Raw genomic sequence first — 25,293 nt, 5'->3', positions numbered from 1 at the left:
TGCAGCAGTACCACAGGTCATTTAATTAAATGAAAAAAAATCTGAGTCAGTTGCCAGCACTGGCGAGCTGGCAGGCGCAGTGACGCAGCACTAAGGAGCCTTTGTCTGGAGGCTCAGGTAAGGCTTTCTCCGAAGACGTAAATGAAACTAATTTTGCAGTGGAAGCATAGCACTAAATGCTACTCTCTCCTCACAAAAGCTTACTTAACATTGTGTTGACAGTCTCCGGGCTGCTATGGCGGGGCTATTTCTCATTAGTCCTTTTCCAGAGAGGTCTGGAAATGCAGGCACCCAGAGGTGACACCAGCTGTGTCTGTTAGTATTTGATATTTAGGAAGAAAATTGTCTGGGAGACCCCATTAGGTGTCAGGGTCCTAAAGGTCATTAAAGTAACCAAAGGGTTAATAGTGGAAGTAGTGAGTCCATTAATAAAACATGCTTGAACACCTCCAGGTAGCCAGCATGAAGCTGGGCACTGTGCATCCAGCCATGAGCAAGACTCCATCTTCTGCTCTTCCCCAAAGCTTGTCAACGGATGGGGAATAGAGATATTGAGTAAATAATCACTCGGAGCACCTGGGTGGGTCAGGTGGTTATGCGTCTGCATTCGACTTAGGTCATGATCCTAGGTCCTGGATCAAGCCCTACATCCGCTCCCTGCTCAGCGGGGAGCCTGCTGCTCCCTCTCCTCCTGCCTTCCCCTCCCTGACTTGTGCTTGCTCTCTCCCACATGCTCTCTCTCTCAAATAAATAAATAAATAAAATCTTTAAAAGTAAATTAATAATCACTCATAATCAACTACAAGATGCAAAATGCTGTAAAAGGAAAGCATAGGACAGTGTGTTATCTCACACTTTCACTCAAAAACATTTATTGAAAAGTGACTGGTCTGGAAATCAACTCTTACAGTATGATCTCCAAAAGGATGCTAAGACAATTCAAGGGGCGGGGGGAGGGGTGGGGAATAGCCTTTTCAAATAGTGCAGGGACAGTAGGATATCCACTGCAGATGAGTCAAATTAGACCCCTGCCTCTCACTGAACCCCAGAATCACCTCAAAGTGGATCATAGACCTAAATGTAAGAGCTAAAACTACAGAAAACTCAGAAGAAAACAGAGTGTTAATCTTCTGGATTGGATCTGGCAGTGATGTCTTATATCTGACACCAAAAGCATACGAAAAATAAAATAGATAATTGGACTTCATTAAAATGTAACACTACATCTGAAAGGACACTCTCAAGAAAATGAAAAGACACCTACAGGATGGGAGAAATTATTTGCAATTCATATCTGATACGGACCTGACATCTAGAATATATAGAGAATTATGAACAACTCCTAGAAAGACCACCCAATGTTTAAAAAGGGCAAAGGATCTGAATACATATTTCTTCAAAAATATATACAGATGGGCCATAAGCACATGAAAAGATGCTCAACATCAGTCATCATCAGGGAAAGGCAAACCAAAACTGCAGTGAGATACCACTTCACGGGGACCAGTTTTGTTTTTTTTTTTAAGATTGATTTATTTATTAGACAGAGAGAGACAGAGATCACAAAGTAGGCAGAGAGGCGGGCAGAGACAGAGAGAGAGGGGGAAGCAGGCTCCCTGCTGAGCAGAGAGCCCGATGCAGGGCTCGATCCCAGGACCCTGAGATCATGATCTGAGCCAAAGGCAGAGGCTTAACCCACTGAGCCACCCAGGTGTGTGGGGACCAGCTTTAATTCAAAAGACAGACAACAGCCAGCGCTGAGGACGATGTGGAGAAATTGGAACTTTGTACACTTCTGGTGGGCACGTAAAATGGTGCCGCTGCTTTGGAAAACAGTGTGGCAATTCCAGGAAACATGAAACATTAGACTGGGCATGTGGCCCAGCAGTTCTGCCTCTAGGTCTATCCCCGAGAGAAATGGAAACGTACATCCACGTGGAAACTTATACATAAACGTTCCCAGCAGCATTACTTACCAGAGCCAGAAAGTACAGACAACCCAAGTGCGTATCAGCTGAGGATCGGATAAATAAAATGGGGTGTAACTATACGGTGGAATATCATTTGGCCAGAAAGAGGGATGAAGAGCAGCTGACTGCTGCAGGAAGGAAACTTGAACACAAAATGCTCTGCGAAAGCCCATCACAGAAGACCACGGATCATTCGATTCCATTTATATGAGTGTGCAGAAAATATAAACAAAAAATAGTCTCGTGGTTGTCTAAGGCTAGGAATTTGGGGGACAATGAGGAGCGACTGCTAATTGGTATGGGATTTCATGCTGGGGTGATTAAAAATGTTCTAAAATTGTAGTGATGGTTGCACAACCAATGTGAACTGAACCCCCCCCAAAAAATAGTTCCGTGCAGCAGAAATAGTATTTAAGTAAATAAGAAAAGTTCAGACAACTCTGAGAGCTCAAGATTAAGTAACGGAATAATATTTTTAAAGGAACATTTCAGACAAAGACTACTGCAACTCACAAGATCCATTCCTCCCTTCCGCTGGCACACGTCAGTCTTCTCCAGATCCTGGTGCTCTTTCCTGGTATTTCACATTTCACGTTACAAGACAAGGATGAGCAGAGTCTGTGGGAGTCAGTGACCTCCTCCCCGATTCGGAGAGATTTCCCTCGGCATCTCCCTTTTGTCTTCCTGTGAGCCTTGGCAGCTCGTGATTTCTGTCCTACCCACTCCCACCCTCATTCATAAGTCCGAAGGATGCTGGCTTTTTCAACATCTCCAGGCCAAGGGAATGCATTGGATCTGCCCTCGTGACCTATGTAAACACAAAAAAATGATGTAGATGCCACATGTTATCTCTATAGAGGAAAGATCTAACCTACTTTAAGACAGTAATGCATTGGGTTATGGACATTGGGGAGGGTATGTGCTATGGTGAGTGCTGTGAAGAGTGTAAACCTGACGATTCACAGACCTGTACCCCTGGGGCAAATAATACATTATATGTTAATAAAAAATAAAAAATCTTTTTAAAAAGACAGTAATGCAGGGAAATGCCGCTTCTTAGAGCCTGGCCTTACTCGTGGAGAGCAGACAGAGGGACATGCTTGATGGAGTAGAACTGGTGGTTGTTTGTTCAAGAACCCACGTGAGCCCCAATTCCAGTTGATCAGTTCCCTTTTCATGTTGCCCACCAGACCTATGTCACTTCTTTTTCTTGAAAAATATACCTAAAATTTCCAAACATTATAATATCATGAAGTTTAAAGGCTGGGAAGGAGGTGAGTATGGGTCACTACCACATCATCCAACCCATGATAGATAAACGCTCAGGATTTTATTAATGACAGAACCTTGTTGAGAAACACACAGAGTTGTCAAACCAAAACCCCACCCTGAAAAATTAACACAAATAGTTTCTATTTAAAATCAAACTGCTTTAAGGATCTTTTCTAATCTATCCCACCTTCTTTCACTATAAAAATAAAAGCCTGCATTACTTTTGTGGCAGTAAAACCTATCCCCTTCCCCTTGACTTGTACCCAATTCCCAGTGACCTGAAGACTTGATTTAGTGGCCATTACCTATATCTGAAGGCAGATTTTGGCCCCAAGGAGTTGCGTGCTGTAAAGTTCAAATAAATTCGCTTACAAATCTCATAAAAAGAGGTGAAAATACTTTATTTCTCATCATAGATAAAGGGGGGAAAAGTACATGTAAAGACTGATTGTGATTTGTGAAGTGTTCAGTTGGTAAAAATTGGATCATTGTGGCAAAGTGTTTGACAAAGCACCTGTAAACTACTCCAACGTAATAAAGCAAGCCTTTCTTCCCCGATTCTAGGCGATTTTTGATCGGAACCGGAAAGATGAACTGCCCCGGTTGCAGTTGGAGTGGATTGATAGCATCTGTATGCCTTTGTATCAGGTAATCGGGATCTGGGAGGGCCCACGTGTCCCGACTGAGCCGGGAGAGAAGGGCATATGTACTCCATGAAGGTAGAGCCTTAGAGAACCTCCAGGATCTGGGCATTGCTAAGAACTCTGGCTGTGGTCCATCTCTTCTCAGGTTTTAACCGTCTCCTAGGAAAAGCTGGTGCCAGGAGGCCGGAGGCCTGAGTTCTCCTTCTAGGACATAATGTCCATGGGCCTTGAGGTCCTCCTCTCTAAACCAGGGTTAATCATGTTTTATCTCAGTATTTCCCAAGCTGTGTCCCAGGGAACACAAGGACCCAGAGCCACAGCCTGATACAAATCTCTTCAAAGAGAGCTCTCAGAGTTCTCCCCACAACTAGAGAACCTGAAACTCAGAGAGTCCTTTAGGAAAGAAACACATTTAACCTTGATTCATTCCACATTTCTCTAACATCTGACTGTACGGGTCTTTTCCTTTTCCTTTTCCTTTTTCTCTTTCTTTTTTTTTTCTTTTTTTTTTTTTTACAATTTTTCTTTTACTTCTCTGAATATCACCTGAGACACAAGAGCTCCAGGAAACCATGAAACGTGGTTTTCTGGCCTGGCCCCATGGTCTGGGCCACAGAGTTTTCAGAGAACCTTCCATCTTCAAAGTCTGCCTCCCTGAGATGCGTGTGACAAAGGCTGAGCCCTACATTCTGAGCAAGGTGCGCTGTGCCTTCCTGCTCTGCTGTCTGGGTTTCAGGCCTCTGCTCCTGGCAAGGAGACGAGTGTCACCGGCTTTGAATGTGCATGCTTCACATTTTGAGTACAGATCAGGGTTGGCTTCAGTTAACACCAACAATTCAGTGTACGTTGGCTTTTAATTCTACTACTAAGCGTTTGCTTTCATGTGTAAAACCCGGTGAGTTCTTTACCCCCTACCCGGCTCAATCAGACTGAGCTGCTTTTCTAACTTCAGACTGAGAAGCGCATGCAGGGAACGTAAAACCGCTGGAGTTTCTCACCCTGTGCAACTCCATTAAAAACACAGTATTGTTTTTTAAGGACCTCACAACCATTAAGTTTCAGGCTTATCTACTACTTCGTTTTTAGTACCTTTAGGAGCTGCTGAGCCCTGTCACATTACGCTAAAAAAAAAAAAAAATCTAGAATACTGTCTTGAAGATGAAAATGTAACTTTTTAGTGACTATAAATACCAAAAATAAGTTCATTTCTTTATTTTATGTTAGCCATTAAATACATGATAGCATAAAAATGAGGCAAAGTTTTAAAATAACCTAAAATAGATTATTTTAGGGGCACCTGGGTGGTTCGGTGGGTTAAGCCTCTGCCTTCAGCTCAGGTCATGATCTGATCGGGTCATGATCCCAGAGTCCTGGGATCGAGCCCCACGTCCGGTTCTCTACTCAGCGGGGAGCCTGCTTCCCCCTCTCTCTGTGCCTGCCTCTCTGCCTACTTGTGATCTCTCTCTCTGTCAAATAAATAAAATATTTTTTAAAAATTTTTAAAAAATAAATAAAATAGATTATTTTAGTTTTAAATGGCACATAATGTTCTTCTGTTTAATAATGGACAACTGGGCGAAAAAATCAGGAGTGATGTGTACTGTATTATAAGAGGATCTTTAACTCCCTTTTCTTCCTGTCCGCTTCTCCCATCCTTGCTCCTCTTGGATCTCTGCTTATGCTGGGCCCCTAGGTATAAAGCCCACAGCTGTTGGGTCAGATATATCTTGCTTTGCCAAATTCACCTTGACTATCCATGTTGAACTATCTGTAATTTATTCCGTTTCCTGTGCAGAGTTATGCAATAAATGGGATGAATTCTTACCATGAATAAATTCATTTTACTGTAGGTAAAGTTTAAGAGGATGAAGACTTGTTATTGTATGACTGATGAATTTTGAGTATTAGTTTGCAAAGCTACTTTGGAATGGACCCAAAGTCCACACGTCCTTCCTATGTGATTAGTTATAGTAAATTCTGGAAAGCACTCTCATGTGCTTTTACATGCTAATTTCATTGTTTGGGTACTGATTCACGATCATTTGGGCTTATTTTATACTTCCTCTTAAATACTTTGAAATCTTTAGGTTAAAAAGGAAGCTGCTTGAATTTAAACTGAAAACTGAACTTCTCAGAACTTAGGGAGTAACATTACCACATCAGATTATCTTTTATTCCTGATTTTCCTTACCTGTTTTACTTTACTACTTCTCTGTGAGATTAGATACATCTGCTATTTTTATCCACAGAAACTTAAGTTACAGACACTTTAAGTGACACTCTCTCACCAAGCTAGAGTTGTGTCTCACCCATCTGTGGCCTTGGTTTTGATGTAGTAGCCTTTCGACCACCCATTCCACTTCTGCTGGATATTTCTTCCACAGTCTTTCTTATTAAACTGATGAGAGAATCCTGGCATTGTAAAGAGGAATGTGGAGGAGCTCTTTGTAAAAGTTCATGTTCATTTCTGCTGCGATACCTTCTTAGTTAGCAAAGCATGAAAATCATGCTCATTTTTTAATGTATTATCATCACTTATTTTTAAAAATAACAGAGAGGAGAACCTGAGTGGCTCAGTCGGTTGAGCATCCAGCTCTTGTTTTTGGCTCAGGTCATGATCTCAAGGTTGTGAGATTAAGTCCCACGTTGGGCTCTGCGATCAGTAGGGATTCTGCTCAAGATCTCTCTCTCCCTCTTCCTCTGTTCCCTCTCTTCCCCTCGCTCTCTCTAAAATAAATTTTAAAATCTTTAAGAAATAATACATAAGTTAGTAAGTAAAAAGATAAAAACAAATTTTATTTTTAAATTATAACTTCTGTGAATAAGTCTTTGAAACCAATATTTCAAAAAAGCCCTCAAGATGAAACTTTGTCAAGCAGTTTTAAGTATCCTCTCCAAGAGTCCCTATTTTGCCCCATTTCATGCTGTTGGGGGGTTGGGACTTGTCTGTAATTTAAGTGGGTAAGCTGACATTAACTGTCCAGCTCCCGAAATGAAATGGAATGTGTCAGTGGGCAGCAATCAGCATCAGTGCAAAGATACAAAACCTTGACGAGACAATTCACCAAGCAAGGAAGGTCACTGATGTGACATTAGTCATTGAGACAAGTGTCTGCAGGAACTCTTGTCGCTGACAGGCCAGTTTGAGGTCTTGACCATGAACGTGTAATAATGAAGAGTCTGAGAGGATAGAAAACACATGGGAAAGTATGCAGGTGGTAGGCATCCCAAAAAGAGACTGATCTGAAATGACCTGGACTGAGTCGTAGAGCGCAGGAATCCAGGGTGGCCTTGCTAGGTCAGTCAGGGCACAGGGCAAAAGAATACAGAATAGTCCATAGGAGACAAAGAACTTTCCTTTTCATGGCCAGGGCCCTGACCTCGAGGTGGAGCGGTCTGGGTGGCAAGAAGCCTCATGTGGCACCCTAGGCAAACAGATACTTGTGGAGAGAGCTGAAACAAATGCCTGTGCTGGGGGGGAGCAGGGTGGAAAGATGCCCTCTAGGGAGGGTGGAAGCTAGCCGAAGCACGGGCCAGGCAACTGAATGGCAGAATACGGACCAAATTTGGAAGTGGGTGAGAGGCAGCTGAACAGTAGATACAAATACGGTTTTAGGACAGCTTTTTTTCTTTGAATTTTTTATTTAAATTCAATTGAATTAACGTATAGTGTATTGTTAGTTGCAGAGGTAGAATTTAATGATTTATCAGTTGCATACACTACCCAGTACTCATTACAACAAGGATGCCCGTCTCCCAGTTCCCCGTCCCCTCCACCTACCCTCCAGCAACAACTCAGTCTGTTTCCTGGAGTTAAGAGTCTCTATGGTTTGCCTCCCTCTCTGTTTTCGTCTTATTTTATTTTTCCTTCCCTTCGTTGTTTCTTAAATTCCACATATGAGTAAGATCATTTGGTGTTTGCCTTTCTCTGGCTGACTTTCTCCCCTTAGCATAATGCCCTCTAGTTCCATCCACATTGTTGCAAATAGCAAGATTTCATTCTTTCTGATGGCTTAGTAATATTCCAGTGTATGTGTGTGTGTGTGTGTGTGTGTTGTGTGTGTGTGTGTGTGTGTGTGTGTACCACATCCTCTCTATCCATTCATCTGTCAATGTTGATGGACATTTTGGTTCTTTCCATAGTTTGGCTATTGTGGACATTGCTGCTATGGATATTGGGGTGCAGTGTGTCTGAAGGTCACTACATCTGTATCTTTGGGGTAAATACCTAGTAGTATAATTGCTGGGCCATATGGTAGCTCTATTTTTAATGTCTTGAGGAACCTCCATACAGTTTTCTAGAGCGGCTGCACAAGCTTGCATTCCCACCAATGGCGTAGGAGGGTTCCCCTTTCTCAGCATCCTTGCCAACATCTGTCATTTCCTGACTGGTTAATTTCAGCCATTCTGACTGGTGTGAGGTGGTATCGCATTGTGGTTTTGATTTGTATTTCCCTGATGCCGAGTGATTTGAGCATCTTTTCATGTGTCTGTTGCCCATGTGTATGTCTTCTTTGGAGAAATGTCTGTTCATGTCTTTTGTTTCTTGGGTGTTGAGTTTGATAAGTTCTTTATAGACTTGGGGGCACTAGCCCTTTATCTGATAAGACATTTGCAAATATCTTCTCCCATTCCATAAGTTGCTTTTTGAACTTCATTGACTTTCACCAAGTAAATTGGTTTCACTTCATGGTTTTGAAAAGGTTGTGTTTGTCAGTTATAAAAATAGATCAAGCACTTTCCTCGTTCATTTCAGTTTGCTGAGTTATGTCCCTCTGAGCCGGGGGTAGATTATCACTATTCCCAGGCGCCTGAAGGGCTACTCATTTGTGTGCCTAGGTGGGAACTCCCACAAACTACATTTTGGACACTCGCTGCATTTAAAATTAGAACTCATCTCTGAGACAACTTCAGTTTCCAGCCAATTGGTTCCTATGGTGAAGGAAAACCAGGCTAACTCCTCCAGTCCTCCTAAAATCTATTCATTAGGAAGTGACCTAAGTAATCTAGTGATTGACTGGAAGTGACTGAGAGAAAATATATTAAAAAGTATATCAACAAAGCAGTGCATAGGGAAGAAGCATGCAGAGAACACGCCCAGATCTGTGACTAGTTATGGAGTTGGGAGATACAACATACTTGTATACATATATTTAGACATGAGTATATAATTCTCCAGAACTTGCTCATCTTTTCAATCTGATGGCTCCAAACTTTTCTTTAAAGAAAATGGAAAATGGTCCTCACAGGCAGAAGTCATGATTTATCTGTGACAGCATTTTAATCAGGAAGCATATAGGAAGTCGAGAGTGGGCAGGGAAGCATCAGAGCGTGTGCCCCAAGAGGAGACTAAAGCCTGGTTAGTTAGCTCTGTCCTAGCAGGGTATCTTGAAGGAACACATTGACATCTGATTCCCGTGCTTTCTGCTGTCTTTGCACCCTGCTGGGGATCCATTAGCCTGCTGCTCAACATCTTTGGAGGGAGAAAAAATAAAAAGGAAGAAAGAAGAAAAAGAAAAAAAAAAGACACCATCAAACTTTGAAGTCATCGCTGCACCAGCCTTAGGGGTAAACAGAAAACCTGATGTGGCAACATCACACTGAGCTTCTCTTTGCAACAGCAAGCAACGTTTTCATTCGTGACTTAATCAAACCTCAGTGTACCTAGAATCTCAATGATGCGCAGAGGTGTTATAAATCTTCTGTTGTTAAGGGTTGAGGGATTTAATTTTTATTATGAACGTCATCGTATTTTCAGCGCATCCCAAACAGGTTCTTGATTTGGGGATGGCTTTTTTCACAGACATTGCCGAAGGGCTTACCTGGACAGGATCTAGCCAGAATAATTCCGTCTCCATCAGAGGAAGGAAAAATTCTGCGAGAGTATTGCCTCTTTATAAAAATGCCATGGGGTTCCTGCAACAGGCAGAGTTTCTGTTCTGATTACAGTAGCTTTTGACATTTTTCTGCCTTCAGTTGTAATTGCTGTTTTGAAAATACATTCGCCTAATACAATTATTAATAAACTCTCTGAAAGAAGGAAGGAAAGAATCTTTAAAATATAATTAGAATTGTAAAGAATGGGAATTAGAATTGATAAATTGGAAAAGAGGCTCAAAGTGCTAGGATGATTTTTCTGGACTTTTTAAAAAGTTCTTTAAAAACAACTTAAAATTCCCCAGATGGCTCATGCCTTGTGTCTAATTTTTTAAAAAAGAATAAGTAATGAGCTACGGAGTGACTAGTTAGAATATAACTAATTATATTCTATAGGGACTAACTAGTCACTCTTCCTCTTAAAAATCTATAAGGAGGGGCGCCTGGATGGCTCAGTGGGTTAAAGCCTCTGCCTTCCGCTCAGGTCATGATCCCAGGGTCCTGGAATCCAGCCCCACATCGGCCTCTCTGCTCAGCAGGGAGCCTGCATCCCCGCCCCCCCCCCACCCGCCTCTCTGCCTACTTGTGATCTCTGTCTGTCAAATAAATAAAATCTTTAAAAAAAATAAATCTACCTTAAAAAAAAAACCCATAAGGAGGGGCGCCTGGGTGGCTCAGTGGTTTAAAGCCTCTGCCTTCAGCTCAGGTCATCAGGTCATGATTCCAGGGTCCTGGGATGGAGCCCCACATCAGGCTCTCTGCTCAGCAGGGAGCCTGCTTCCTCCTCTCTCTCTGCCTGCTTCTGCCTACTTGTGATCTCTGTCTGTCAAATAAATAAATAAAATCTTAAAAAAAAATTTTTTTAAATTTTTAAAAAACCTATAAGGAATAGAATGTGGATACTTTTTTCATCAGACACTAAAAAAAAAAAAAAAAAAAAAAAAAAAAGGACACAACCCAAATCAGTTTTCTATACATATTTTCTCTACAATATTTAGTATTCTTGTGGATGAGAGGAAGAGATAGTTGGGGCTAATTTCTTGCTAGTCTTTACAAGGAATGACATTGTGTGTAACTCAAAAAACGAGAGAGAGAGAAGTAACTTCCTACATTCTCTATAATTTATCCATCTGGCTCCACTTTTCCTGGTAATTGGGGGAAGGGAGACAGTCAGGGACTGGTACTTAAACTTGACAAATAAATTTTAACAATTTTTCCGGTTAAAACCAAAATGTGAATAATTCCGAACTGAAGCTATTTCTTCTACCCGGCTGCCATCTGGGGCCAGGGGGGCTCCCCTCTCTTTGTGAGCCCTCTGTGAGCGTCCGGGAGAGGGACCCAAGCACATATGCTGCTTGTTAGGTCTAAACGGGCTCAGAGAGGTGGCCGGTCAGGGCTTCGCATGATGCCTTGCTGGCCTCCACGTGACGGAGGGTGTGACGTGCACTTGGTGCAGGCCCTGGCCACTGGCTGTGGCTGCTAGCGTCTCCCGGGAAGCCCCCACCAGCTTCCTCTGGTCAGATCTAGTCAGCTCCTTCTCTCGTCAAGTGCTCAGCTCCTGTGGCCCACCCACGAGCTCCCAGCTACTTTCTCCTCACCCCGCGGTCCACACAACTTCCTCTGTCCTTTCTAATAAGCTGTCTGAGGGCAGTGCCTGCTTGTTCTAGGAAAATTCTGTCATTTTCCTGAATTAGGCTCTGAGAGTCAAGAAACAAGCCCTCCCTTGACTGCCCCCTCGCAGACTTTGTCCCCCAAGGTACAGAGAGCCAAGACACTCACTTCTCATTTTCCCTTTCTCACCACCACCCCCCCCCCACTTTCTGTCTCTCTCCATTCCCTCTTTCTCTTCTCTCTCTTTCCCACTCCTCCTCCTCTGCCTGCATTGCTGCTTTCCCCCTGCTGCCCCCTCCCCAACATGGAAAGTTTTTTAACTTTTTTTCTTGTCTGATGGGAGCTACCCTTATATGGTCTCCCCTATGCTGTCTGCACTAGAATTTTGTGGTCAGACTGGGTGATCTGACATAGCCAGATTTGGTTCTTAATAGGTCAAGGAGAATTCTGGGATATAGACACCCCCTCTCGCACCACACAAAGCTGGCATTCAGGATTATAGTCTCTCAATGCCAAATGCTGACAGTTTGCTGTTTCTGACAGGAACTGCCATTTGCCTGCAGGAGGGGCGCCTACTGAGTTAATGGGTGGGAGGCCATGGGCATGACGATTCAAGCAGAACAAAAACACATGGGTTTAAGATTTTCAAAATATTGTCCTTGTCACATATTTTATACCTAAATCTGAGTGCTGATAGTAAAACCCGTTTGCTTCACAATTTTCCAGGTCCTATCAGTCAAATACAAATGGCAGAGAAATGTGAACATTTGGAAGTGTCCGTCTTAGGCAGTTTCTAGGCCCGTCCACGATGGCCTGTCCTCCGAACTTTGGCCAGTGATCTTCCTTTTAAAAAACTGGATCACGCCTCCCCCTGCTTAAAAACCTCAGTTGAGGTTACCATCTGTAAGATCCCTTCTGGATTTCTTGCTTTGGTGTTTTGGGGCACCTTCCTGAGGCCCCCGGCCTCTTGGCCTCATCTGCCGGTGCCTCACCCACTTCCTCAGCCAGGGGCGCCCTTTGTCCCAAAGCATAGGCCTCCCAGCCCTCTTCTTCCCTGGCCTTTGCTGTGCTTCCCTCCCTCTCCTTTCTACTTGGCAAAGCTTTCCTCCCCCTCGATATTTCTGTGGCACTCTGTCTGTCTCTTCATAACGACGCATTAACGCTCCATACTGTGAGTGTCTGGCTGGCTGACTGCCTTCCCCAGTAGACTGGTTTCTGGGGACCATCATGTTCCCAGTACCCAGCACAGTGCCCAGTACTGCTCCGTGAACATTTGTGGAACAAATGAATGAAGAAACAGAGGAATGCATGATGGGTGCAACACCACAAAATTAAGTATAAGCAGCGGAATGTGCGAAGTAGGGTTTATAACATCATGTTAAATTATCATCTATAAATATATAAAACCTTTCGTCAGTGTGCACTGTTCTATTCCTGCCCATAATCTGAAGTATATGGCCTATGATATCTTTTTAGAAAGCGGTTTAGTTCTCATCATGGTTGAATTGGCCCTTAATTCTCATATAAAAAGGCCAGTTTATAGCTGTGAATTTTTCAGGGTTTTGACTTTTTCAGCTAGGAAATACATGAGATTTTCTTTTATCCAGCATTGGCAGAAAATATAGTCTTCTAGTTATTTTAATATTCACATTAATAGAGAGAGCTAGCATACAGATATGGGTATATATATGGATCTCAAGAATTTATGTCACGCATTGTATACATGTGATTTCAACATATATTGAATTATATTCAAATTATAATCAAATTATAATACCATAAAACATGCTAAGTTTATTATGATTAAAATGTAATCTTTCTTTGACTTAGAAGACTTTTCAGATTCCACATTTCCTAACAGTTACCATTACTACAAGTGTCAGATAATCGCGTGCTGCGAAGAGGGAAGTGCTGGACAGGGCTTACTAGCAGAACAGCATTCAAGTTCACGTCGCTGCCTGCATCAAGCATGGTATGTGACAGATGACGGCATCTCACACCCTTGGCTACATCTCAGAGTTCTTCCTGAATATCTGATGTGCCAGGATGTTTGATTTTAGAGAGAATTTTTTCACCTCCAAAAATGAGTTTGGCTTGCAACCAGCTCTATGTACATTTTCTTGTAAATAAAATGGACCTGATTTGTTTCATGTCATGCAAATCTAAAAAAAAAAAAAAAAAAAAAAAACCTGTTCTTTATACAGTAGTACTTAATCTACTCCTATTCCTGTGCATTTTATGAGTTCAAAACTGCCATGATGAATCCATATTAAAATGCTATAATCTGGTTTAAGAAAAAAAGATAATATATAACCTAATAAGGCTTCTGAAGGTAGAATTTAAGATAAGACTACTTCTCCTTATCTGGCTGGTCAGCATAAATAACTCATTTGAAAGGGTTTCTGCTTGAGAATCAAGAAGCTAAAAATGACTTACCTCAAGTCCATACAAGGCCTGGAATGTTGTCTTACATTGCTTCCCAGAACCTTTAGAAAACATATTTTAAAAGCTGATTTACCTCTTTTTCATGGTTCTCTCTTCTTTGAATCTCTTCAGAAAAAGAGGAAAAGAGAGAGGGAGAGTGGGAAGGCAGGAGAGAGAGACAGGGAGAAGAAAATTGCATTTTTCTACCAGGAAATGAATCAAGGCTTCTTTTAAAGATTGTTTTTTGCACTGTAAGTGCCTCTGCGAAATTTCTGCAATTTAATGTGCATTTGGAAGGTCAGCATGGCTTGAGCTCGTGGGAAGTGAGGCATGAGATAAACATAAAGCATTCTTATTATGCTATTGCCAAACAGAATCTTCTGTACTACTCGAAATGTTTCCTAAGAGAATTCAAGGAGGCACTATCTGGATGACCAGCCATCACAACTCTTATATTTAATTATCTGAGCTGCAGCCATAAAAATATGAAATAAATCACTCAAGGCACATTGGCTCATCTAGCAAGCAGAAGCTAGATGGCCATGTGGCCGGAGAGAGCCAGGCTCTCCACCTCACAGACCGACCAATATGGCAGCCCAACAGTTGACTTGTTAGCCAGGGTCTAAAACGAAGTTAAAGACTTCTACAAGACTGAATGCTTGGAAAAGAAGACATTCAGTATTAGAGTCCTGACAGACATGGGGTATCCTAACGCACATTTTTTTTTCAGAAAGCAAATATTTGTTGAATACTGACTGCGTTTACAAGGTACTTTTAGAGATACAGTTTAATTTGACCCTAACTGTGAAGAAGAAAATACTTCATCCTGGATCTGATAATGTCTAATGGTCTAAGTTTAACATATGAGAAAAGTGAAAGCTATAGAAGTTAATGGACTTAATTCTAGTGAAGCAGTGAATACAGAATAGAGCTGGAAATTCGAATCCAAGTTCTCTCTGTCTTCTTCTGCTGCTTTTTCTCACTATATTGCCCCGAGGAAGTAAAAGCTGATTCCATTCTGGCCAGTAGTGCTCTATTTTTGTAAACTTCCCATTTATAGTGTGAAACCCTGAATCCTTCAGAGGGGAGGATACAGGGACCAGAGCAGAGATTCCAGGGAGAGAAACTCCTCGGAGACCAAATGGACTCATAGATTCTGTTTAGCTGGTTACTACAGAAAATTCTCTCAAGAAACATGTTATGTTAAGCTGTTCTTGACCTAACACTTTCAGTTGCAAAGCAGGTTGACATTGCCAATAGAAGATGGCAGACTGGCCTCACTAGTTATCTCCTTATCCTTCTGAGAATTCCATTAATATAATAATAAAGGAATTTTTTAAAAGGTTTAAACTTTCTTGGGTATTGAAAAGAAGGTGAAAAATTTTTGAGGAACATGGTATTAAAAAAAACCTAGATTCCCTTGAACAGACTGTTAGTATAAGTAAGGATGTTAAGGACTCTGCTAACAAGGAAATAAGGAACATGGTAGAGAAAACATATCGCCTTCCAGAATACTTGAATCATTAAGAGCAGGCTGTTAGGAGGAATAAGGACCTCACATTTTCTTCTTCCTGAGGTAACCCTTTATGCTATTGTCCACATGGAAACATGAATTTACCCAGAGACACTAGTGTATTCTGTTTTGGTCACTTAACATAGCATTCTAACAAGTACCCACGTTCCTAAGCCAATTTTCATGTTATCCTTTGAAACAGCAGCCTGGTATTCCAGTCAGTTGACTTTTCATAATTTATTCAGTCATTACCTACTTTCTTTTTTCTTTTTGCGGAAAGAGGTAATTCTGAAATGAACACCTTTGTTCAGTATTTTCTTGACTTGACTTTAAAACTATTAAGCATGATGCAAAATAATGAAGTTGTATTTCTTTAAAAAAAAAAACAAAACCCAAAACTCTCAAAGACAACAGAATGTGAGAGGACATAAGATCTCCTCCAATATTAAAAGCTGGCAAGGAACTAACATCCCAGAACGTCTGCAGTTGCAAGTGAGCTGATCTGTCGTTCAGAGGGTGCTCCTGAGAGGCTTAAGACTCGGAGGGGCCCAGTACACCAAGAGGGGGTGTATTAGTTTTCCAGGGCTAAGAAGTACAACAAACTGGTGGCTCACAACAACAGAAATCTATTCTCTCACAGATCTTGAGGTTAGAAGCCCAAAATCGAGGTGTGGCAGGTTGGTTCCTTCTGGAGGTTCTGAGAGAGAAACTGTTCCATGCCTTTCTCTTAGCTTCTGGTGGTTACCAGAAATCCTTGGTATTACTTGGCTTCACTCCATGCACTACATTGCATCACTCCAATTTCTGCCTCTGTCTTCAGGTGACATTCTTCTCCCGTGTCTGTGTCCCTGTATCGTCATACGGCCTTTCTTATAAGGACACCAGCCATTGGATTTAGGGCTTGTCCAATCCAATATGACTTCATCTTAACCTGATTACATCTGCGAAGACCCAGTTTCCAAATAAGGTCACGTCCCCAGGTAGCAGCGGTGAGGACTTCAGCGTATCCTTAGGGGAGGGGTGGGCACAATTTGATCCACAACAATGACGTGATGGCATAAGCCTGGAAATAAACAGAAAGGTTAGAAGCCGGTGAGTGGAACTTCAGTACACACATGGCCAAGGTAAACCACCTCTGTCCCTGCTGCCAGCCGGGAGACCAGAAAGCTCTTCCCACAGAGCACTCATCCAGAGAATTCATGACTGAAATTAGAAGCCTGTGGAATGACTGCCTGGACCCCCAGGTGCCCTCCTACCCCACACTCAGGATGCCAACAGCCAGAGAGCCCAGGAGCAGAAGAGTGGGATTCTTCTTAAGAGAAACGGTGGCCTCAGAGAAAGGATCTGCACGTATTTGCACTTGGGACGCTCTCAGTGGGAGTCAGCTCCCCGAAGGATGCCCTTTGAATGAAGCTCAGGGGTCAGCGCACACACAGCCCCCCACAGCTTCTGCCCTTCTCGTCCCGCCAGCCACACAGCCTGGGATCTGTCTTTCCGTGCCTTGCACTTGATTTATGCAAACAGAGAAGGACCACTGGCTGTTTCAGGAGAGCCTCCAATATGAAGGAGTGGAAGCAAATCAAAAGACACGAAGGGAAAAAGGAATTCAGAGTATACAGTAAATACAAAAAAAAGAAGACAACTTCAAAAAACCTGGTATCAAAAAAAAAAAAAAAACCTGGTATCATTGATAAGACCGGAAATACATTATAAAACAAGACCAGGTTCCGGTTATTATTTTCTCATTGCCACATCATGACTTTTCTCTTCCTCTGGGTCCTCTGTCCCCACTCAGACCTTGGCACACTCAGCAGGCCCTCTCCGGCTTCATGCCCTCAGTCCCATCCGCAAAATCAACTGGGGAGTTATCTAAAGCAAATTTGATCGTGAGTCCTTCAGACCCTCCCCGTTCTTGGAGGGAAAAGTCAAAGCTGGCATGTTTGACCTTCCTCTGCTCACCTTCTCTCCCTCCTTCCTCCGTCCCCTCTGCTCTTGAAGTAACTGGCCACCAGCCATTTCCCAAACTGCCACTCCACTGGTGTGCGAGCGTGCACACATGCACACATGCGTGCACGCTCGCACACCATGCCTCTGCTCACACAGCGCTCACTGCCCGCACTACCTCTCCCTCTTCTCCCCCAGCAAACCCTACTCTTCCTTGAGGAATCTGCTCAGATGACAGGCTCCTGGTAAAAGCTCTGTTTCCTCCCTGGAGGTAGAGACAGAGCCTCGGGGCCCCTCTGCATTTTCCTTCATTAGCGCATTGCACTGATTTGCATTCATCGCATCTGTGGCTCAGCAGCAATGCCCCGCACATGCAGCGCCACCGCCCTCTGCCCTCCGCCTCGTGCAGGCTGTTCCTCAGCTGCGGGGAGACCCCACAGGACGGCCTTGGCAACACAGCCAGCAAGGACGGGGGCAGAAACGGGAAAAGAGTGGGTTGTCGCTGCGCCCCTGGGAAGCCCTTGGGTCCCCTCTGCGGCGTGTACTTTCCACATGCCCTGAAATAAGCCATCATTCCCGAGGTGCCCTGTGGCGGACGTTAGCATTTCTGTCTTTATTTCACGGCTGAGAAAGTAGGGTGGTTATACTAGTTGTTCACAATCACCCCGGTTGATTAGGAGGAGTTTCAGCCTACCAGCCGTTGCCTCCTACCAGCAAAGGAAAGGATAAACTACAGAACCATAAAATAACAGAACAGGAAGAGTAATTCTTCAGGTCCTCGCCTTCCTATGTCCTCCGTAGTCTCAGTGCTACTGATGCTCTGAAAGGCCAAAAACTAAGTAGGAAAGGAGAAAGAGAGCAACAAAGACCCACAGAGGACAGGGCAGAGAGAAACAGAAATGAGACCTACGACGGGCCAGTAGGAGCTGAGTGTTTTTATAAGCATCCTCTTTCAAAGCCGCCCTCCACACTCATAAAATCTAAAGCTTGCTATCCTCCGACTTCTTTCTTTTAAATATTTTATTTATTTATTTCACAGAGCACAAGCATAGAGAGGGGCAGAGAGAGAGAGACAGGTGCAGACTCCTCCTCGAGCAGGGAGCCTAACGGGGGCTCGATCCCAGGATCCTGGGATCAGGACCTGAGCCAAAGGCAGATGCTTAACCAACTGAGCCACCCAGGCACCCCTCCTTGGACTTCGTATGGTGATCACCACAAGCCTGTAGGTTGGACCGAAAGTATCTCCACTCTGCTACATTTTAAAGATCTTTGGTTTTACAAAGGGACTCTCTTCTTGGAGCAAAGGGAATTGATGACAGTTAATAACAGCCTTTCTAAGAGTCTGAACTGAGGGAGAGGAGGCAAGTGGAAATACTTTGGGAAGAATAAACATGATAGGTTAATGCCCTCCATACATGTGAGTCATTATTATTGTTACTATCATTAATATGACCCCCAAGCTTCAGTGGCCAGTGTTGTAAATTGGAATAACAGCCAAACTGCCCAGCTTACTAAGATGTTGTGAGTCTCTAATAACATTCCTGAGCACGTACTATGTGCCACGCACCAGTCTGACCTTCCAAGCATTATCTGATTCAGTCTACTTAGAGGTAGCGGGCCAGATACTACTATCATCCTCCTTTTCCAGATGTGAAAGCTGAGGCGGGAGAGTTTCTGTATCTTGTCCAAGAAGACACAGCTATTAAGTGACAGAGCTTAGATTCTTTCTGCTTCCAAATCTGGACTCCTGCTACCACCTGAGAGAGAGAGAGAGTGTGTGTGTGTGTGTGTGTGTGTGTGTGTGTGTAGGCCTTAATGTGCCACAAACTTCACATCCTCAGTGGGTCACTGTACATGAAGACAACGTGCTGTTGTGATATGAAGATTCTTGACAAGAAGTGAGCTTGCAAATAATCTGTAGGTCGGGAAAGCGGTAACTTGAAAGGTCACTTGTGACCCAAGTTAATAGTGGCAGAGCCGGTTTACAGCCCAAGACTTTTTTTTTTTTAATATTTTATTTATTTGACAGAGAGAAATCACAACTAGGCAGAGAGGCAGGCAGAGAGAGAGGAGGAAGCAGGCTCCCTGCGGAGCAGAGAGCCTGATGTGGGGCTCCATCCCAGGACCCTGGTATCATGACCTGAGCCGAAGGCAGAGGCTTTAACCCACTGAGCCACCCAGGCGCCCCAGCAAGACTTTTGATCTTCAGTGATGGTTTGTCCCCAAACACCCTGCCATCTATGGGGAAAGTCTGAAACGTATTATCTCAGAGTATCCAAAGCTATCCTGAAGGGACAAAATGTGAAAAGGAAGTCTACACGAGTAGTGAGGCAGATTTCCAGCAAGCAGAAAGCTGACTGAACCAGGGAGTTTGTTTTGAAGGACAGCATGGTGAACCGAGATGCCTCGGAGAACAGGGAAAATGGAATGAAAAGTCAGCAAACAAGATAGAAAAGACAGCCCTGAGAGGGCCTGAGAAACTGAACAGAAAATCTGAAGGAAGATAAATGGATAATTTAACAGCCATTCAGTTTTTAAGAAAGACAAAGAACAAGCTACATTGCATCAGAAAAGGCCCAGCAATGATGATGGATGGGGCCCTTCAAATGCGTGGTGAACACAGCAGAATCCCAGTTGCCTGCCCAATTCCCAGCTGAGGGCACATTTGAGGAACTAAATAAGGATATGAGACTGATACGGATTGAAGAGTTTTTCAGAATCTATTTAATAGCCAGGCAGGGGACATTGATCGCTTCTCAGAGGAAATGTTTAGGATCAATGAGGTAGTGGGCCCTTATTTGTGATGTAGGGGGGAGAGTGGCCTGGGGGAGGGGGTTATAATATCGTCGCATAACATATACATAACAGTATCGCCGCGTACTTGAACGTCCTGAAATAATTTTTGAGTTATGGTGGTGAAATACTAAATTCTTTTGATCTTCATGAACTAAGCATTTCTCTTCTTTATCCTTGTATCTGTAAGCCTTCTTTCACTATGAACCATCAGGTAGATGAGGTGTTATTTAATAAGTCTCACACATGACTGAAGATTGCTAGTTCCTTTATCAGTTCATGATAAAATTTTTTAATACAATATTTTACTGTTAAGTACTTTATACACATCCAGTGAACAGAATTCAAAAGGCACGAAAGTATTAGAGAAAAGTGACCCTTCCTCACACTCGGGTCCCTTGGGGGCCACCACCTTTAAAGACTTTCTCTTGTATGCATCTAATACACAGTGCTTATACACTGTTTTTAAAGATTATTTATTTATTTATTTGAGTGGGAGAGAGAGAGAACACAAGGAAGGGGAACAGCAGAGGGAGAGGGAGAAGCAGGCTTCCCGCTGAGTGGGGAGCCCAATGTGGGGCTTGATTCCAGGACCCAGGAATTATGACTCGAAGTGAAGGCAGACGCTTCACCCACTGAGCCACCCAGGCGCCCCATACAGTGTTTTCTAATGCAGCATATATGTGTATGTACACACACTCTGCTCATAGATATGTATATACTTGTATGCACGTGTCTACATATGTATTATGTATGTGCACATATATGAGCATAATACATCCTGCCCCAGACCATGCTTTTTCACACTTAATATATGTGAGATTTCACATATATTTCATACTTAATATATATTTGAGATTTTCCTGTTTGGTGCCCAGACTTAGATTTTAAAGATAAAGAATAAAATCTTGAACCGATAATTAATTACTTAAGGACACCGATGTCATTTCTCATAGTTGGCTACTGTAAACATTGTCCAATAAGTATTCTTGTAAATGCATACTCTTCACACTTTATTTGTAAGATAAATACTCAGAAGAGGAATTTACTGGCCATTTGGCACACAAGCATTTGACATCTTGATAGGTATTGCCAACTTTCCTTCTGTGGGGTATGAACCAATTTATATTCTCACCAGGAATATGTGAGGGACTCCTCTTTCCACACCCTTACTAATAAACTATGTTATCAAACTTCTTGAATTGTGCTAATAAGATAGTGTAAAGCTTATCTCATGGTTTTCATTTGCATTTTTCTATATCGTAAATGAGTCTAATCATATTTTTAGGATAGACTTGTCAGAAGTAACTAGTATTTTTTCTGTAAACTCTTCATATTTTTGCCATTTTTTCTATTCGGCTGGCAGTCTTTTCTTTTTGATTTGTAGGAGCTCACTATATATTAAGGAAATAGACCTTTATCTGAGCAAAAGTGGCAGATATTTTCCCCGGGTTGTCATTTACCTTTTTCCTTTGTTTATGCTGTAGAAAAATACATCGATTTTAAGTAGTCAAATTCAGGACTCTTTTCTTTTGTGGTTTTGGATTCCAAGTCATACATAGAATGATTTTCCCATTGCAAAAAGATAATGAAGAGTTTTTCTCAGAACATCTTTTAGTATTTTATGGTTTTTTTTCCTTTACATTTGTACCCTGATTCATCTGGCTGTACTTTATTTTGTTGGATGTGACGTATGAGGTCAGAATCCAACTAGGTTTTCAGATGACTCCCCAGTTTTCCCAGCAGCTTTTGACTGGTGTTTTTCCTTAGGATTTAAAAACTCACTTCCATCATACGCTAAGTTTCTTTAAATTTAACTCTATTTTTTGTCTTTCTCTTCTGTTCTATCAATCTGTCCACCTTGTCATACTACCTTAATTAATGTCTTTTATAATATGTTTGAATGATAACCCTAGTTTCACCCTTTTTTTCTAAGAATGCTTGTTTATCTTTCCATGTAAGTTTTAGAATTTAGTTCTAGTTTGTCATTTTATTGGGCTACTTATTTACTTTTTTTTAAGATTTATTTATTTATTTGACAGAGAGAGAGAGATCACAAGTAGGCAGAGAGGCAGGAGAGAGAGAGAGAGAGAGACAGGGAAGCAGGCTCCCTGCTGAGCAGAGAGCCTGATGCAGGGTGTGATCCCGGGACCCTGAGACCATGACCCCAGCGGAAGGCAGAGGCTTAACCCACTGAGCCATCCAGGTGCCCCACTTATTTACTTTTAAATGGTCCCTAAGTTGAAAGATAGAAAATAGTTGCCCATTAGGAAGTTTCTATTCATAACATTCTGAGGTTCCCATCCATAAACTGCACTTCAGTAATGTAATTAAAAAAAAAAAAATGCCCAGTGTTGTGGTCCTGCTGTCCCCCCACACACAAACTTCTCCTGTATCATAGCTTTTGGGAAAGTTAGCAATGTAATTAAAGAAGAGCCACGATAACATGCCCTGGACCAGATCTTAAAATGACCACGTTGACCTCTTTCTTTGGACAAAGAGAAAGTCAGCTAATGAAGAAACATCCTCCTCATAGACCCAGTAGTGTCTGCAAAATATTCCTTTTCTTCTCTTCCTAGTCTCTCTCTCCAAACTCTCACTTTCTTCATTATCTTATAAAATGAAGAAAAAGAAGGTCCTCCTACCATACAGAGAGAGACCAACAAAGGACTAGAGGATTTTTGTCCCAAGGATCTTGCATTTCTCACAGATGCTCTGGATCTGGGGCTCTGTAGATGTGGGACATTGGGGTGCATGGGCCTTGAGGGCTCTTTCCTCAGCCTGTGTGGTACTGAGCATGGGGACACCTGTAAAGCCTCACAAGAGATGTTCCCCAGTCATCTGCATGGTGCCCACTATACAGTTCATCAGTACCAATAATTAGTGTTTTGACTCCTTTGAAATGCTCAAATACAAGCTAAAAAAAAAAAAATCGACGATCAAAATGCTCATGGAGTATTCTAGAATCCTTTCTTGAGGCCCCATAGCACCTTCCTCAGAATACTATTCTCGCCAAAGGCATGGACTTGCAACTCCATATTTATACAACCCCCGCCCACGTAGGCACCCCATCCGTTCTGTTCAGGGAAGCCTAGGACTCAAATAATTGAGAAATCCACACAAAATGTTTAGAAATCCACACAAAATGTATTTAAACAAACTGAAAATGTTTAAATGGTCCTTCTTGCACATTGAACTTGGCCAAAATAATCAAGTCTATGTATTTCTATAAAATCGCAGATGGTGGAGTTTTACCGGAAAACATCCTGGTGCTCGGAGCGGTGTGGCTGAGCTTTAGTTACATGCTCTAACCACCCCTGCTACGAAGCCCCATTCATCAAAGGCTGTGGCTTCTGGGTCAGCAGCCGTTCCTTCCAAGTCAGATGTTGCCTACACCGTGAACATGATTGATTAGCTACCAATACGCTCTAAAAACCCAACCAACAGGATAACCTAGGACAGTATCCTAGAGGGGCTCATTATAACAGAAGAGATGGTTCTCCTTGCTCCCATTTACACAAGCTGTCTTTGGGCCTGCCTGTTATTTACTACTTAAAACCCTTGTTTTATTTTCCTGGGGCAGGAGAGAGTAGATGAGTCACAGATAAAAGAGTCACTGTCTACGTCTAATGTTTGGGAGATGGTGTTTCTTCGTTACTCAGGGAGGCTGTCTCCATCCCCTGGGTTTGTCCTGAAACAGTGTCCCAGGCCCCAGAACAAAAGAGTCGCCCCTCTCTCCTGACACTGCAGTTAGGTGAGACAGACACCTGTCATTCCCAGCGTCCCAGTGAGAACCCTTCATGGGAAGACACCACGGGCTCTGTACTCAGGCAGGCCACGACTGACTTTGCAGCTATGCTGTTTTTTAACCGTGTTCACACTGGTGCCTTTGACTTAATTTCCCCCAATCTAAGGATCCTCATCTGTCAAAATGGAGTCAATAATACCAATCTCCCCACACTGTTGTGGGGTTTAATCAGCTCGCATACGGAGAGATCCTCAAATGGAGCCTGGAACATGGGACACATTCAGTCCTCAGCACTGAGTTCATTTTGGCAAGATGGGTTTTCCTGTCTGTCACGGCAGGCACATGGCAGCCCACAGAACTGAATGCAGTTTTTAACACTGTGAACTGTCCAGTTTCCCGGAGGCCCCACGACTCCCAGCTGTCTCGTGAAGCCTATTTCATGCATTAACTCTACAGGCCTGTCCCTGTAGACATTTGAGTTTAGGACTCTTGCCCTATATGATGGAAATAACAATGCTGTTAATCCCAGGAGAGACTAAAATTCCTGCCTCATTAATTCAGAATGTTAATGTCATTTGTAAATATCATTTTCCACAGAGGAATCCCTTGAGTGTATAAATACAGTAAGCAAAACACGTAACCTGAGAGGTCAGGAAGGGACTGCAAGCAGAAAGAAAAGAGGGAGAGAAGATCACTACCGAGCACTGGAGCACCTGCTTCACACCTTGGAAAGAAAAGGATCTAAGTTATTACTAGTACTGTAATTAGCTTTCAGGATATTAGACATTGATACTACAAACATCAGTGTTATAGCTGGACCAGACTATGCCCTGAGGATTCTCGTTAAAAATCTGAATCACTCTCACATTGGATTCTAATGAGCTCACGTGCTCTCTTAATAAGCATTACCTCTGTGGCTTTATCATCTTTACCGCCCTTCGGGTAACTGCTTCACATTATTTAGATTTTAAGATCTCAAATGTCACTAAAATTTTTCAGAAAGTTCTGACAATGTTTTTTAGCATTTGCAAAATTTGGACACAGCCAAGCTGTTCCAGCTTCCAAGTAACAGATCTAGAGAGTAGATATCACATGTATAGAAAACCAATTTTCTCAAATGGAGAAAGCATCTCACCCACTACGGCAAACAGGAAGTAATAACAAATTCCCACTAAGGAGAAAGTAACAGCTAGTTGCAGTTTGTCCTTTCTGTCAGAGCTCACCTGGCCCACAGGGAAAATGGTGAGTCCCGATTCCCTTGAGAAGCTGAAATTCCACAGGACTGCTGACTTTGCCACCAGAGGGAGTTGGCATACACTGTTAGCATTTTCTGAATCCCCATAACATGGCAGGCGAAGAATGAGCAGCCTGTTAAAGAAACTGGCAGACTCCTGGGATTCAAGGAGAAGGGAAAGAACTGCTAACTGATCTCTGACCCTCACTAATCTAATTGATTGGTAGAGAGCACGGCCCAGTGAGTGTCAGCAGCAACTTTGT

The 25,293-nt window shown here is 42.7% G+C and overlaps 1 protein-coding gene across 1 annotated transcript in view; it reads left to right on the top strand.

Annotated features, from left to right (window-relative positions):
* PDE11A (phosphodiesterase 11A) overlaps positions 1 to 25,293 on the top strand; it is a 380,104-nt gene that overhangs the window by 344,639 nt on the left and 10,172 nt on the right. The window contains exon 19 of the mRNA XM_046018850.1: positions 3,807 to 3,890. Coding sequence (XP_045874806.1) covers positions 3,807 to 3,890 — 84 coding nt within the window. The remainder of the gene's footprint in view (positions 1 to 3,806; positions 3,891 to 25,293) is intronic.

The sequence above is a fragment of the Meles meles genome, chromosome 9 (genome assembly GCF_922984935.1).
Source record: "Meles meles chromosome 9, mMelMel3.1 paternal haplotype, whole genome shotgun sequence".
Classification (NCBI taxonomy): domain Eukaryota; kingdom Metazoa; phylum Chordata; class Mammalia; order Carnivora; family Mustelidae; genus Meles; species Meles meles.
The sequence above is the reverse complement of the archived record's forward strand: the minus strand, read 5'-3'. Positions and strand labels throughout refer to the sequence as shown.